The 15,394-nt window shown below is 57.1% G+C and overlaps 7 protein-coding genes across 7 annotated transcripts; 4 read left to right on the plus strand and 3 right to left on the minus strand.

Annotated features, from left to right (window-relative positions):
• Positions 1-211: 211 nt before the first annotated feature.
• GUITHDRAFT_143708 (hypothetical protein) lies at positions 212-1,370 on the minus strand (the record flags this gene model as incomplete). The annotated part of the gene is made up of 2 exons (XM_005826020.1): positions 212-700; positions 900-1,370. The coding sequence occupies 2 exons, from the start codon at positions 1,368-1,370 to the stop codon at positions 212-214; spliced, it is 960 nt and encodes a 319-aa protein (XP_005826077.1).
• Positions 1,371-2,785: 1,415 nt separating this feature from the next.
• On the plus strand, positions 2,786-6,446 carry GUITHDRAFT_76635 (hypothetical protein; the record flags this gene model as incomplete). The annotated part of the gene is made up of 14 exons (XM_005826021.1): positions 2,786-2,868; positions 3,179-3,331; positions 3,386-3,414; positions 3,779-3,834; positions 4,078-4,167; positions 4,399-4,470; positions 4,520-4,584; positions 4,795-4,875; positions 5,203-5,272; positions 5,386-5,463; positions 5,777-5,817; positions 5,959-6,010; positions 6,073-6,144; positions 6,378-6,446. Coding segments are annotated over 14 exons (1,011 nt in total), but the record flags the coding sequence as incomplete, so codon positions are not given.
• Positions 6,447-6,600: 154 nt separating this feature from the next.
• On the minus strand, positions 6,601-8,886 carry GUITHDRAFT_143710 (hypothetical protein; the record flags this gene model as incomplete). Its single annotated transcript, XM_005826022.1, has 10 exons — positions 6,601-6,717; positions 7,001-7,042; positions 7,286-7,384; positions 7,436-7,630; positions 7,682-7,771; positions 7,803-7,979; positions 8,171-8,361; positions 8,396-8,480; positions 8,538-8,584; positions 8,742-8,886. The coding sequence occupies 10 exons, from the start codon at positions 8,884-8,886 to the stop codon at positions 6,601-6,603; spliced, it is 1,188 nt and encodes a 395-aa protein (XP_005826079.1).
• Positions 8,887-9,608: 722 nt separating this feature from the next.
• GUITHDRAFT_143711 (hypothetical protein) lies at positions 9,609-10,559 on the minus strand (the record flags this gene model as incomplete). Its single annotated transcript, XM_005826023.1, has 1 exon — positions 9,609-10,559. One exon carries the CDS (start codon positions 10,557-10,559, stop codon positions 9,609-9,611), a length of 951 nt encoding a protein of 316 aa, XP_005826080.1.
• Positions 10,560-11,067: 508 nt separating this feature from the next.
• On the plus strand, positions 11,068-12,320 carry GUITHDRAFT_143712 (hypothetical protein; the record flags this gene model as incomplete). Its single annotated transcript, XM_005826024.1, has 4 exons — positions 11,068-11,282; positions 11,688-11,760; positions 11,904-11,974; positions 12,017-12,320. 4 exons carry the CDS (start codon positions 11,068-11,070, stop codon positions 12,318-12,320), a joined length of 663 nt encoding a protein of 220 aa, XP_005826081.1.
• Positions 12,321-12,721: 401 nt separating this feature from the next.
• GUITHDRAFT_114763 (hypothetical protein) lies at positions 12,722-13,672 on the plus strand (the record flags this gene model as incomplete). Its single annotated transcript, XM_005826025.1, has 1 exon — positions 12,722-13,672. One exon carries the CDS (start codon positions 12,722-12,724, stop codon positions 13,670-13,672), a length of 951 nt encoding a protein of 316 aa, XP_005826082.1.
• Positions 13,673-14,073: 401 nt separating this feature from the next.
• Positions 14,074-15,024, plus strand: GUITHDRAFT_143714 (hypothetical protein; the record flags this gene model as incomplete). Its single annotated transcript, XM_005826026.1, has 1 exon — positions 14,074-15,024. The coding sequence occupies one exon, from the start codon at positions 14,074-14,076 to the stop codon at positions 15,022-15,024; it is 951 nt and encodes a 316-aa protein (XP_005826083.1).
• Positions 15,025-15,394: the final 370 nt, after the last annotated feature.

The raw sequence follows: 15,394 nt of genomic DNA on the forward strand, positions 1-15,394 counted from the left end.
AGGAGGATGGGAGGAGGGTGGTTGAGCCGCAGCAGAAGGAGCATGAAGTCGGAGGGCAGGAGGGCAGGGGACAGAGTTCAGCTGGGGGGGGGGGACAAAAAACGAATTCAAAATTTCTTAGATTGACAATATTCAAAGTGTTGGAGGAGAAGGTCAGGAAGGGAGGGGAGGAGGCAGGGAGCTAGCAGCAGTCACCATGTTCCTTCCCCCCTCACCTCCTCCTCCTTATCTCCGCCAGGAGCGCGAAGTGATCAGACGGGTAAGACCAGCTCGGGAGCCTCTCGGGCCCCACCTCCCCCTCGTCCGGCAGCTCCAGGACCCGGGTGGCCTCCAGCTCCCCAGTCATGAAGATGTAGTCGATGGTGTGTTTGGCCTCTACCTCTCCCCGTAGCTTCCACGTCGTGAAGGGGGGCTCCTCCCCCATGACCTCCTCGTACGCGCTGGAGAGTCCCAGAGGATGCTTCCTAGCCGCCTCGTACGCCAAGGCGGGGTAGCTCGCCAGACCGTTGGACTTGGGGGCCGCGTTCATGTCCATGGCAAGGAGGCAGGGGGAGCGCTTGCTGAGCAGGCGGTCGAGCAGCTGCTGGATCTGCTGACATCGGACTTTCTCTCCCTCCTCGCTCTTCTTCGCGTGCAGGTGGGTCACGGCGAACCAGAAAGGAGTTACCCCCTCCTGCTCGAACTCTGCGAGGATCGCGACCTGTCGGACGCGTCATGTGAGCCTTGGATTCCTCCTCTCCCTCCACCCCCGCCCTTCCATCCCCACTCGCTCCTCCTCCTCCTCCCATCACTTCATCAATTTGTCCTCACTCCCTCAAACGTCTTCTGCCTGCCTTCAGCCCCCTCCTCCCCCTCCTCTCCCCCTCCTCTCCCCCTTCCTCAACGTGCTCCTGCCTCACCTGGTTGGTTTTCATCGGGTTCTTGTCATGGCCGAGGACCTCGTAGTTGACCATCTCGCTCTCCTTCAACTTCACCGTCTCTCTCCGCCAGAACAGCGCACAGCCATCCTGCAGGCTCGGGTCCATGCTCCTCCTGCATGGCGAGTCGGGCTTCGGCAAGAAGATCCCGTCATATCCCATCCTCCCCAGCACGGGTTCGAACCAGTCATGGAAGTGATCCACTTCCTGGAGCGCCACGATATCCGGCTGAACGCCATGCCGCATGATCTCGTCGACAAGCTTCTGCCGGCGATGCTCCCATGCCAGGCACACCGGCGACGACATGCAGAAGCCGCCCTTGTTGACGTCCATGCCGCTCAAGCCATCCGCCAGCACGTTGAACTGAGCCACTACCAAGCTCTTCCCTCCGCTCTCTGTTTCTCTGCTCCTCCACTCCCGCCTGAAGAAACTCGCGCTGCTCTCACCCGACATGTTGCTATGCAGCATCCTACGTGTCGAGCCGCCTCGGCCAGTCAGACCCCACGACCCTGATAAGATGGACAAGAAAGTGATGCGGAAGCAATGGTGCATTACTTGAATGCCAACGACATCCAAGCATGCAGCGCAGAAGAGGCGAGACGGCGAATGAAGATCTGACCACCAGGTGCCAGTTAGAGAGAGATACTAGACCTGATATGATCGACAACACTCTACAAGTATAAGGACCCTTCCTCTCCCCCCTTCAACCCTCTTCTTCACCCCCTCGAAGTTTCGCACTGAGTGATACCCTGATCACAAATCGGACAAGAACAATCGTCTCACGTGAAAGATAGTTCCTAACGAAAGTTTTCATCTCAATCCCATCATCGCTTCTGCATTATCTCCCTTATCTTCCTCCCTGGCTGTTCTCCATCCCTTGCACTTTTCATGCGTTCTCCTAACTCCCCTGCCCGCTCCTCCTCCTCCATTCCCATCAGTCGCATCCTTTGGTTTGATCCGACTTAACCACCACCCCCTACCCCTGACTTTCGAACCCTACTCCTTATCCTTAACCACCCTACCTACAAGAAATCAACAATTACCGCCTGAAAGTTGGGCAATTGCACCGGTATATTTAATCACGGGTACTTTCATGACCCCTTGTTAGCCTACCCAACTCACCCCCACCCCCCCCGCTACAGTGCATCATCACCATGGCCGAAGGGATTTTTAGGAGGATCAGGAGGGGGAGGGGAGAGGGAGGTGGAAGGGGGCATTACGAGGAGTAGGAGTAGTAGTAGTAGTAGGAGGAGGAGGAGAAGGAGGAGGACCAGCAGTAGGAGACGCAGGATAGGAGAAGGGCAGGGCAGGAAGAAGTTAGACGAACAAGAGGAGAAGGAGGAAGAAGACACATTCCAGGGAGGGTGCTGGGAACTTGGCCCATGGTCGAGATCAGTGTAAAGGAAAGGGCAGAAGCGTGGCTTGCATTCATTCCTGTACCATCCCCACTGCTCACTCCTACAGGTTCTCTGCAGACTCTCTCCTTGCCATGGACTCCCTCCGCCTGTTGACCTCCAACAATTTCCTTCTGGCCATCTTGCCGGTAAGCAGCCTGTCCGCCATGAATCCGCGGCCTCGCATGACCCTGAGCTTTCAGGTCTCTCTGGTGTGCATCTTTCTCATCAGGTGACTCCTGCACTGCGCTCATGATGAGCTTGCTGAGGAGGTGCTGGCAGCATCGTTCGAGTCCATCCCCTGCTATGGGGCCCTGTCTCTGCGCTCTGCGGTAAGAGGAGGTGCAGAAGGTGGAGAGAGGCTGAAGACAAGCATGCAGGAGTTTCAGTGTTCTCCTTCTTCCTGACCGATCGGCTCATCTTGACTGTATGGGCCGCCATGGCGAGGGGAGAGGAAATTGAGGAGAATGTTGGCAGGTCAAGGAATGGACTCTGAAAGCGGGACTTGGAGGTTTTGACATCAACAAGAAGGGAACTCCTGAAGGAGATATGAAAGTGTAGGAGGAGGGGAGGGGAGGGAGGGGAGGGGAGGGGAGGGAGGGGAGGGAGGGGAGGGGAGGGGAGGGGAGGAGTGCCGAGGGGACAGAAACTAGAACAGAGAGGGAAAGAAGTGAAAGAGGAGGAGTGAGTGAAAGAGGGAGCAAGGGAGAACAAGTCACATCAAGAAAGCGTAAAGGGGATGAGAGGGAGGGCAGGGAGAGGAGCAGGACGTGTGTGTAGGCGCAGGCGCAGGAGCAGGAGGAGCAGTAGGAGAAGGAGGAGACGGGGCGGCATCGGAAGGAAGAGAAATTGATGGGAAACTTCCAGGCCAGAATCCCTGGGCATCGTTGTTGGCACTGTGCACATGATATGCGTCATCATCTTCCAAGTCTACTACTACACAGTGGCGGATGCAGCTTCAGTGTGGAAGGTGAAGCTCGAAGAGTACAACGCTGCCCTTGCCGCTACCATCTTCATGATGTGAAGGATTTCTGTCTCCCGTCCTTCCCTCCGGTCTGATTGTCTTGGCTGCAGGTTCCTGGGGTTTGCCGACGATGTTCTCGGTACGCCCTCCTCCCTGCCCTCCTTCGTGCTCAGCCTCGAGGGCTGATTGTAGATCTGCTCCTCCTGCTCCTGCTCCTGCCCTCCTCAACAAAACTACCACCGTCGTGACTTCCTGATATATCCTCTCCTCTCCTCTCTCCTCCTCTGCTCCTCGCCTCCTCCTCTGCTCCTCCTCCTCCTCCTCTCTGCCTCCTCCTCCTCTCCTCTCCTCCTCTCTTCTCCCCCTAGTTTGTTAGCTCTCCTTTGCCCTACTCCGCTCTCTCTTCCCCCCGTCATCTCCACTCAGCCGAGCTCTTTGCACCCTCTCCTGCTACCTCTGCTCTTACGCTCCCTTTCTTTTCTTCCCAATTGACCAACTCCCAGACCTGCGCTGGAGATACAAACTGATCCTCCCAACCATCGCCTCCCTTCCCCTCCTCGTGAGTTCCTCTCGCCTCCCTCCCCCCCCCCCCCCCCCCTCCTGCTGTCCATCGCCTGTCCCGAAGCTTCGTAGGAACTTTTCACTCGCTCCTCCATTCTTCCCCTGTCTTCTTCTTCTAACCCCCTGCCCCGCCACCCTCTTCCTCCTCCTCCTCCCTCTTCCCTTCTCTTCCTCCTCCCTTCCCCCTCCCTCCTCCTTCCCCGTTCTCCTTCCTCCTCCCTCTTTTCTCACGACCTCTCAGATATCTTACGCGGGGTCGACCACCGTGATACTCCCCAATCCGCTCGCTGCCATCTTTGGCCGTGTCGTTGAGTTGGGGATCCTATACAAGGTCAGAGAGATGGGAGGAGGAAGGGATGACGGGGAGAGAGATGGGAAGAGGGAGAGGGTCAGGGAGATGGGGGGGCAGAGGCAGAGGCAGAGGCAGAGGTTGTGAATGGAAGTGACGAGAGGAGAAAGAGGAGGAACGAAGGTGGTAGGGAGAGGGAGAAGAGGAAGGGATTATCGGGCGGCAGAGAGGAGGAGGCAGGGGCGGGTCGAGCATGACGCGGTGGATTTGAAGGTCTACATGTGCCTCCTTTCAGTCTTCTGCTCCAACAGCATCAACATCCTTGCGGGGATCAACGGACTGGAGGTGAAAGTTGGGCGATATTGGGAGCAAGGCTGCTGATCGAGATGTGCAGGTTGGGCAATCTTACATCATAGCGTGTGCTGTGATCATACACAACCTGATGCAGCTTTCATCTGAGTGAGAAATCAATCTTCAACGACACCTCCTGCTCCTACTCCCGCTCCGGCACCTCCTCGCCCTCCTGCTCCTACCTCTGCTCCTACTCCTCTACTCCTTTACTTCTCCTCTACTCCTTCTCTTCCCCTCCTCCTCCTCTATTCCTCCTCCCTCCCTCTCGCCCTGTCGACCTCCTGCTCCTGCTCCTGCTCCTCCTGACTGCTATCGCAGGTCGGGCGCTGCTCATCTCTTCTCCATCTTCTTTCTCATCCCCTTCGTCGCAACCTCTCTTGCTCTCCTCAAGCACAACTGGTGGGCTGAAAGTCTGCTGCTGCAAACCGATGTGTCACTTCCTTGTGGGCTTGCCTGACCCTTGCCCCTCTCCTTGTCTTCATTCCTCCCTTTCTCTTTTCCTCTTCCTCCTTCTCCTTCTCCTTCTCCTTCTCCTCCTCCTCCTCTTCCTCCTCCTCTTCCTCCTTCTCCTTCTCCTTCTCCTACTTCTTCTCCTTCTTCTCCTTCTCCTTCTCCTTCTCCTTCTCCTTCTCCTTCTTCTCCTTCTCCTTCTCCTTCTCTTACTCCTCCTTCTACCTTCTACTTCTCACTTGCCTTGTTCTGTTTCATCTCAATCTCTACTTCTAGGTTTCCTTCGCGCGTTTTTGTCGGAGATACCTTTTGCTACTTTGCTGGGATGACATTTGCAGTCGTCGGGGTAAACCTCTTCCTCTGCTCCTGCTCCTGCTCCTGCTCCTGCTCCTGCTCCTGCTCCTGCTCCTGCTCCTGCTCCATCCAGCGGCCTGCCCCATCCCCTCACCCCTGTTGCAGATTCTCGGTCATTTTTCGAAGACTCTCCTCCTCTTCTTCATCCCGCAGCTGATCAACTTCATCTACTCTCTTCCACAGGTATGTTGCGTGCTGCCTTGCCTTCCGATCTTTCCTCCCTCCCTTTCTCCCTCCCTCCCTCCCTACGTCCCTGCCTGCCTGCCTGCCTGCCTGCCTGCCTGCCTGCCTGCCTGCCTGCCTGCCTGCCTGCCTGCCTGCCTGCCTGCCTGACTCGTTCCCTGTAAGCTCTATTCCTCTCTGCTGCTCCTCCCTTCTTTCTCTCGCCGCATTTCTGCCCTAGACCTTTTCTCCTTTCTCTTCCTCCTCCCCATGCTCTCATACCCTCCTCCTCTCCCTTGGCTTGTTACTTCGGGTTTAAACTGCTCTCCTTCAGCTCCTTGGGATCGTTTTCTGTCCTCGCCATCGTCTTCCCCGGTATGCTCCTGCTCCTGCTCCTGCTCCTGCTCCTGCTGCCCTTCTCCTTTTCTATTCCTGCTATCCTCTTCTCCTCTCTCCTCTCCTCCTCCTCTGGTCCTCCCGTTCGTTTCAGCTCTCCTTATCCTGATGTTCTTGCAGTTACAACCTCAAGACAAAACTTCTCGAAGGACAGAAAGAAAATCTCAACCTGGTGCCTGCTGAATTCTCTCCCTCTTCATGGCATGTTTCCTATTTCCTGATGAGTCTTTCAAGGTTAACCTGACTCTTCTTATCTTCGGCCCCATGAGTGAAAGAAGTCTGTGCGTCGTTCTTCTTGCCTTCCAGGTCAGCTATATCCTCCTCCTCCTCCTTCCATTCCCTCTTCTCCTCCTCCCTGCTCCCCCGTTCCCTTCCCTCTTCTCCTCCTCCCCTCTACCTTCCCTCCCCGAGCCTGACTCCCTGACTGACGGACGACTGTCTCTTCCTCCTCCTGCTTCTTCGCCTGCCCCTCCTCCTCCTCCTTTGCACCGTCACTTTCACCCCCTGCCCTTCTCTCCTCCCTCCTCACGCTCTCTCAGATTCTCTGCTGCATGCTCGCCTTTGCTATCCGCTACTCTCCCGTCGCTGTTTTATTCTACGAAGATTAAACCCCTCCTCCCTCCTCCTTGCCATCCATTCCCCAGCCCCGCATTCTATCATAAGCCTAACTTCGTCCTTCTCACCTGCTGTATAGTCCCCTTCCTCCTCCTCCTCCTCCTCCTCCCCCTCCTCGTTCTCCTCCTCGCCCTCCAGCAGCAGCAGCTAGAAAGCTCTAGTTCCATTGTGGAAGTGTCGGAAAGCTCCTTCTCCGCCAGTCGACACGATCTGCTCTGACTCTCTCCAGCAGCCTGTGCTCCCGCACGAGCTCCTTGCTCGCAGCTGCTCATCACGTCAGAGGAGCACAAGGGGAATGAGATGGATGTCGGGCGGTTGGCGCAAAGAGGGAGAGGGGCAGGAGGAAGAGGAAAAAGCGGAGGAGGAGGAGAAGGAGGAGGAGGAGGAGAAGGAGGAGGAGGAGGAGGAGGAGGAGGAGGAGGAGGAGGAGGAGGAGGAGGAGGAGGAGGAGGAGGAGGAGGAGGAGGAGGAGGAGAACAAGGAGAGGGAGAGGGACGAGAAAGAGTAAGAGGAGGAAGTATTGGAAATTTCGCCCTAATCTCATCACCTCCTTATAGGCTCTTGATTGTTCGGATGGTAATAGACGTACCTGGTTCACCGGTCATGGGGAACGAGGTTGGAGTACGAAACAACCACAACAAGAACGATCGATACAGCAAAGAACAACTTCGAGACGGGGAAGAACAACTTCGAGACGGGGAAGAATATTCTTAGGAAGCACAAAAACTTTCTCACAAGTGTCCATCGATCAACTTCGTTTGCAAAGGGAGGTCAGACGCGATCTTGCTGTGGGTCGGGAACAGCGACATCAGCCCTGGCAGCATGTCAGGACCTGCGACGAGGCGGCAGATGCCAAGCCACTTGGTGCCGTGCCATCGTTCAAGATGTAAGCAAAGAGATCGAACTTTGGTAGTTTGGAGAACAACATCTCCTGCAGTCACAGCAAAGGATCACATCTGAGAACCACGAAGCCAGTCATCACCTGAATCAAACTTGCTTCTGATCCTCTCATTGCACCGGAGAGGCAGACAGCAACTTTCGCATCATCCTCATCCGCTCCCGCTCTCGGCATCTTCTCTCCTCCAGTCTCTCCTCCTTTCTCTCTTCCAGTCTCTCCACTCTCTTCCCTTCCCTTGGAGTCGCTGACAGACATCTTGGCACCTGCTTGCTTCAACAGCTTTAGGATTTACGTCAGTTCACGAGAGCCATTCTCAGCTCCATCTCCTACTCTCGTCCATTCGTCCACGAGCACGTTGGGCTCAGGCGGCAGCATTGCGAGCAGCGAGCGCAGAGACGGAACAGAGTCAAGCTCTTGCTCCTGTACCGACCAGCTCACAGACTCCTTACACCTCTTCCTCCCCCTTCCTACCAATCTTCTCTCCGCCGCATGCGCGTCTGCTCCTTCCTCCTACGGTGCCATCAGCTCCCCAGCCTCCATTCGCCCTTCGCTCCTCCCCTCCCCGACCTTGCGAGCAGCTATGGAGGCGATTCGCTCCTGCAGGCTTGTTCTGGCCATGGAAATCACCCTGCCGCAAGGCTGAGAAGCGGGGAGGGAGAGAAGCAGCATCCTTCACTTGCGCATGTCCAGGTGTGGGCTCTCTTCCTCTCCCATCACAAACACGTCCACGTCCAGGTTCGTGACACCGCTCACCCAGGAGCTCCTCGGGCCTGCCACCCCCTCCGTTCCCCCTCCCTCCCTTACGCTGAAGCGCAGCACCTGAAGTCCAGACTGGTCTATCGCGATGCCAGCGAACTTGGCCATGTTCCAGGACAACATGCTCTCAGCTGGACCCCCCGGGAGTATGTGAGAGCCGCAAACTGACGAGCTGAGAAATTTCTCCCTGTCATCCATGAGCAACGCCGCGACGATCTCCACCCCAGTGAAGTTTGGCACGATGACGTCGGCACCTGCAAGTGTATGCTCACATTGCAGGACCAGCACCTCCCTCGAACCACCTTGAGGCAGCAGGGGGAACAGGAGGACCCAGGGCTGCTGTAGCATCTCCTTCCCCTTCACCGCTCCCCATCTATCAACATCTCAGATTCCGGAAGTCGCCGAGCAGCAGGGGAGCAAGCGCGCTTACGGGCTTCTGACCATCTGCAGACGGACACCAAACATCGTCACAGACACCTGGAAGATCTGTGAGCAGGAGGAGGCTGAGGAGGCTGCAGCGGCTCAGACTTGATCGGTCGCACATAGGGATCCGAAGGAGGAAAGCCAGGTTACCCTGATGTCTCCTACAAGCATGAAGCTGGTCAGCTCACGCCAGCGTCGACTCACCGGCTACCTTGACCATCAGGAGGGATCATAGAGACTTCGTTCACTCCTACCTCCACCATCTCCGTCCTCACAACCTCGTCGTTCATACGCACTATCACGTGACCCCACCCGCACTCGGCCTGGTGCATGGGCCCAGTCAGCTTCAGCACCATCTCCCAACCTCTAGCACCGAGGATTCGAAGTGATCTCCCTCCCTCACTCCAGCCTCATAGGTAACTACGAGGGGCTTCGGCGGCTCAAACTCTCCCCGCAATAACAAGAACCCATCCGTCGGGCTCGAGATGCGGACAAACTCGGCCCTTCCCCTGTGTTGCTCGGCCTGCCTGCTGAGGTCTGGTTGAGCCATGCAGGAGCGCATCATCGCAGTGACGTGAAGAGCAAGCCATAAAGCAGCATCCCTCCTCCTCCTCCTCCTCTCTCTCGTCATCCTCATCCCAAACGTTACCAGTCTGCTGCCATATCTCCAGCCATATCTCCTCCCCGACAGTGGACCCCTCATCCCCTATCATAACTTTCCGACTCTCAAACCTGTCTCCAACCACTCCGACAGACTCTCCGATCCGATCAGCAGACCGTACCGTCTCAGGGCCAGACTCAGGCTCGTCCCTGTCTCGGCACTCACTGCCGCAGTCTTCCCCCCGGCCCCTCCGAGCCTGAGTAAAAGTGTCCTCGATTCTCCTGATTGTTCTCGTACGTGCGGCAAGCGGCAAAGACCCTTAACTTCGTAATTAGCAAATCTGCATATTCCAAAGCTGCTCGTGTGTCAAAAGCTCGCCGAACATCACTAGCAATGATTTGCAAGGTCATCTTTTAATCGAGTGCACTATTGAGCCTAAACCACCAAGCGGTCATCCCTCAGTCTCCTCGCCCCCCTTCACACCCGCTGCAGCAGCACCTCCTTGTGCTCCATGATCCAGTCCCTCAGCGGTACCCCCCTCGGCAAGTACTTCTTCACGTCCTCCGACGACCGCAGGCTGCAGAACTCCTTGTTGTAGTCGCTGTTGAGCTGGAACATGTTGGCCAGGTCGTCGGCCCCGGGGAAGGGGAGCTTGGCGTACTCGTCGCGAGAGACCATGTTGTACCTGACCTCGATCCCCAGGGTCTCCGTGAAGAGCTTCGCCACCTCCTCCATCGTCATGGTCTGGCTCGACACCCCGAGGGTCTTGCCCATGGTGCTCTTGTCCTTGAAGACGGCGGCGGCGAAGCGCCCGATGTCCTCGACGTCGTTCATGGGGAAGGGCTCTGTGCCCAGAGGGAAGGTGATGACGGCGGGCTGGTCGGGGACGTATCGCTTGGGGCCCATGCCGAAGTCGATGAAGTTGCTGTAGAAGAAGCTGGTGTAGATGCCTGTGGCGGGGATGCCTTGCGCCCTCATCCACTCCAGCCCCTCGCCCTTCATGTCGTAGTGAGGCACGTAGAGGCCCTTGAGCTTGGGCAGGGGGTTGTCCTCCTTGACGATCTTCCTCGTGTCCTCCAGCGCTGAGAACACCACATGCTCCACTCCCGCGGCCTTGCAGGCGTTGCCGAGGTTCTTGATGTGCTGCAGCTCTACCAAAGGGTCCATGCCGCAGCTGGCCCAGTAGTCGGTGACGAGGAACGCCCCGTAGCACCCCTGGAAGGCAGCACGCAGAGACCCCTCGTCCGCCATGTCGGCCTTGACCATCTTGATCTTGAGCTGGTCGGCGAGGGTCTTGGCGCGCTCGCTCTGGGGGTCGCGGGTGACGCCGAGGACGTCGTAGGTGCCGTCTTGGAGGAGGGCACGAGCGACGGCTCCGCCTTGACGGCCGGTGATACCAGTGACGGCGATGAGAAGCTTGGAGGACATGCGTGTGTGTGGTTGAAGGAGGGAGATTCTTGTTTTCTTGTTCTTCTTCTCCTTTTTTGTATTTGGGTGAGCGCACGTTTCGTTGCATCCCTTCCAACACAGGGGGTGGGGGTCCATCAGTTTTAAAATGACCTTGGAATAGATAAACCATACCAACCCGCCTCAACAGAATTCTAGTAAAAGGAAGAGGCAGTCAAAAGTGCCTACATCACATGATCGGTTCTTTGTTCATTGGGGGTTTAATAATTGTGGGTCAATGGGGGTAGGGTCAAATGACCAGTCGGGTTAGCAAAGTGGGGTAAAGTGGTACCCCCCCTTTCAAGCATAAAAGGGTGGGTCCAAGTACGTTTCACTTTACTACTTCTGCCCGGCCCTGGTCGCATTTCAACCAAGACGCAACGAAGCGAGCAGGAGTGACCCCTACCCCTCCGAACGTCCTACTACTAACCCACCCCCCTCCCTTGTTCGGTATCAACTGCCCCCCCCCCCCCACCACGCACCCTCGCGCATGTCCTCCAAGCTTCTCATCGCCGTCACTGGTATCACCGGCCGTCAAGGCGGAGCCGTCGCTCGTGCCCTCCTCCAAGACGGCACCTACGACGTCCTCGGCGTCACCCGCGACCCCCAGAGCGAGCGCGCCAAGACCCTCGCCGACCAGCTCAAGATCAAGATGGTCAAGGCCGACATGGCGGACGAGGGGTCTCTGCGTGCTGCCTTCCAGGGGTGCTCTACCGAGCCTCTATTAAGCCAGCAGCATGCCCCGATTTCAGACACACGCACCTGTTGTCTCCTCCTCCTCCACCTCAGTGATCAGACTGTCACTCCTCCTGATTCTGCTCTCACTGATTCTTTTTCCTCGTCCTCGTCCTCTTCTTCATCCTCTTACTGATCCTCCCTCCTCTTCCTCGTCTTACTGACCTGACCTTCCCCTCTGCCAGCAGAGCCTGCACATCAAGAGTCAACTAATCTCGCACAACTTTTCGCTAGCTTCGAAGAGCATCTCAGAATGTCTTCTACATTCACTGATGGCTAGCACACTTGATCCGTCGAACTCGTTGATCAGCTCTCCGTCGAAATCGAAGACAAAGACGCTGACACATCAATCAGTCCAACCTTTTTTCTTGCAAGGCAAATGCTACCTGCTAAGTCCTGCATCGGCCACATAGACGAATTCGATCTCGTCAACACAAACAGCACAGAGGTTGCACATCTCTTGTGGCGACTGGATGTCTCTGACAAACCTCCCACCTCGATCCATCACCACCACACGCTTGTTCCCGGCTGAGAACAGGAGGGTCTCAACGCTACTGTGAGCAGCAGCAGGTCTTACTGTCTGCAACACAGATGAACCCACCGTCTGTCAAGTCGATCCCTTTCGGGAAGGACAGCATTGGCATTCCATCGTCATGCCAAAGGTTGGATGTCAGTCACGATGAGCTATGAATCATGGAACCCAGGAGCATCATGGGCAAGACCCTCGGGGTGTCGAGCCAGACCATGACGATGGAGGAGGTGGCGAAGCTCTTCACGGAGACCCTGGGGATCGAGGTCAGGTACAACATGGTCTCTCGCGACGAGTACGCCAAGCTCCCCTTCCCCGGGGCCGACGACCGGGCCAACATGTTCCAGTTCAACAGCGACTACAACAAGGAGTTCTGCAGCCTGCGGTCGTCGGAGGACGTGAAGAAGTACTTGCCGAGGGGGGTACCGCTGAGGGACTGGATCATGGAGCACAAGGAGGTGCTGCTGCAGCGGGTGTGAAGGGGGGCGAGGATCAGAGGGCATGAAGGGTGAAGATGGGGGAAGGAATCATGATAGGTCGCAGGAGTAGAGATCAATACACACATCACTTGATGAGATCAACGTTTCCAAGTCTATACCTCGACAATACCGACATCTTGGATTGTCGATTACACTTGTACACTTCTTACCAGATTTGAACTTGCCGTGTGTTGCTGCAACGTCTGGATTTGATAAGTCGCAGGTGCATTGCGATCGGATGTGCCTGGTCATTTCACCCGGGACACATTTCGTACCCCCCACCCCTGTTTCCTTCAGAGTTTCTCTCTATAACTACCACCCCCTCCTCCCCAATCCGACTCGACGTATTCCCCCTCCTCTCAAGTACCAGCACAACTTTTCCCCCACACGCACCCTCGCGCATGTCCTCCAAGCTTCTCATCGCCGTCACTGGTATCACCGGCCGTCAAGGCGGAGCCGTCGCTCGTGCCCTCCTCCAAGACGGCACCTACGACGTCCTCGGCGTCACCCGCGACCCCCAGAGCGAGCGCGCCAAGACCCTCGCCGACCAGCTCAAGATCAAGATGGTCAAGGCCGACATGGCGGACGAGGGGTCTCTGCGTGCTGCCTTCCAGGGGTGCTACGGGGCGTTCCTCGTCACCGACTACTGGGCCAGCTGCGGCATGGACCCTTTGGTAGAGCTGCAGCACATCAAGAACCTCGGCAACGCCTGCAAGGCCGCGGGAGTGGAGCATGTGGTGTTCTCAGCGCTGGAGGACACGAGGAAGATCGTCAAGGAGGACAACCCCCTGCCCAAGCTCAAGGGCCTCTACGTGCCTCACTACGACATGAAGGGCGAGGGGCTGGAGTGGATGAGGGCCCAAGGCATCCCCGCCACAGGCATCTACACCAGCTTCTTCTACAGCAACTTCATCGACTTCGGCATGGGCCCCAAGCGATACGTGCCCGACCAGCCCGCCGTCATCACCTTCCCTCTGGGCACAGAGCCCTTCCCCATGAACGACGTCGAGGACATCGGGCGCTTCGCCGCCGCCGTCTTCAAGGACAAGAGCACCATGGGCAAGACCCTCGGGGTGTCGAGCCAGACCATGACGATGGAGGAGGTGGCGAAGCTCTTCACGGAGACCCTGGGGATCGAGGTCAGGTACAACATGGTCTCTCGCGACGAGTACGCCAAGCTCCCCTTCCCCGGGGCCGACGACCGGGCCAACATGTTCCAGTTCAACAGCGACTACAACAAGGAGTTCTGCAGCCTGCGGTCGTCGGAGGACGTGAAGAAGTACTTGCCGAGGGGGGTACCGCTGAGGGACTGGATCATGGAGCACAAGGAGGTGCTGCTGCAGCGGGTGTGAAGGGGGGCGAGGATCAGAGAGCATGAAGGCCGAAGATGGGGGAAGGAATCATGATAGGCCCTATGAGTAGAGATCAATACACACATCACTTGATGAGATCAACGTTTCCAAGTCTATACCTCGACAATACCGACATCTTGGATTGTCGATTACACTTGTACACTTCTTACCAGATTTGAACTTGCCGTGTGTTGCTGCAACGTCTGGATTTGATAAGTCGCAGGTGCATTGCGATCGGATGTGCCTGGTCATTTCACCCGGGACACATTTCGTACCCCCCACCCCTGTTTCCTTCAGAGTTTCTCTCTATAACTACCACCCCCTCCTCCCCAATCCGACTCGACGTATTCCCCCTCCTCTCAAGTACCAGCACAACTTTTCCCCCACACGCACCCTCGCGCATGTCCTCCAAGCTTCTCATCGCCGTCACTGGTATCACCGGCCGTCAAGGCGGAGCCGTCGCTCGTGCCCTCCTCCAAGACGGCACCTACGACGTCCTCGGCGTCACCCGCGACCCCCAGAGCGAGCGCGCCAAGACCCTCGCCGACCAGCTCAAGATCAAGATGGTCAAGGCCGACATGGCGGACGAGGGGTCTCTGCGTGCTGCCTTCCAGGGGTGCTACGGGGCGTTCCTCGTCACCGACTACTGGGCCAGCTGCGGCATGGACCCTTTGGTAGAGCTGCAGCACATCAAGAACCTCGGCAACGCCTGCAAGGCCGCGGGAGTGGAGCATGTGGTGTTCTCAGCGCTGGAGGACACGAGGAAGATCGTCAAGGAGGACAACCCCCTGCCCAAGCTCAAGGGCCTCTACGTGCCTCACTACGACATGAAGGGCGAGGGGCTGGAGTGGATGAGGGCGCAAGGCATCCCCGCCACAGGCATCTACACCAGCTTCTTCTACAGCAACTTCATCGACTTCGGCATGGGCCCCAAGCGATACGTGCCCGACCAGCCCGCCGTCATCACCTTCCCTCTGGGCACAGAGCCCTTCCCCATGAACGACGTCGAGGACATCGGGCGCTTCGCCGCCGCCGTCTTCAAGGACAAGAGCACCATGGGCAAGACCCTCGGGGTGTCGAGCCAGACCATGACGATGGAGGAGGTGGCGAAGCTCTTCACGGAGACCCTGGGGATCGAGGTCAGGTACAACATGGTCTCTCGCGACGAGTACGCCAAGCTCCCCTTCCCCGGGGCCGACGACCTGGCCAACATGTTCCAGCTCAACAGCGACTACAACAAGGAGTTCTGCAGCCTGCGGTCGTCGGAGGACGTGAAGAAGTACTTGCCGAGGGGGGTACCGCTGAGGAACTGGATCATGGAGCACAAGGAGGTGCTGCTGCAGCGGGTGTGAAGGGGGGCGAGGATCAGAGGGCTTTAAGGGTATACGGGATGAGGGATGGGCAGGAGTTGACATGAATGTCCAGAAGACCTGGTAAATCCCTGTTGACTGCAACCTGTATGTTAGCTGTAAAGTTCAATGAATAGGATTCTGACAGCATCTGGTAGACTCAGTCGTCCGCATGCTCAGTGTCTATACGTGCAGGCAGGATGAATTTCAGACGGTTTGCGGGGAAAAGACCTTGTGTCAGAGAGATTCAACTTTGTCATCGTAAGCTTGCAAGGCTTTTGCCATCGCGTCCATCCCACTCTGCTATTTCTTGCCCCCCCGCACTTGCATATTTGCCCTCTTCGCCAGAGGTTTCCGTCCCATGAGGAGAGGA

This window comes from Guillardia theta (assembly GCF_000315625.1).
Source record: "Guillardia theta CCMP2712 unplaced genomic scaffold GUITHscaffold_78, whole genome shotgun sequence".
Lineage (NCBI taxonomy): Eukaryota > Cryptophyceae > Pyrenomonadales > Geminigeraceae > Guillardia > Guillardia theta.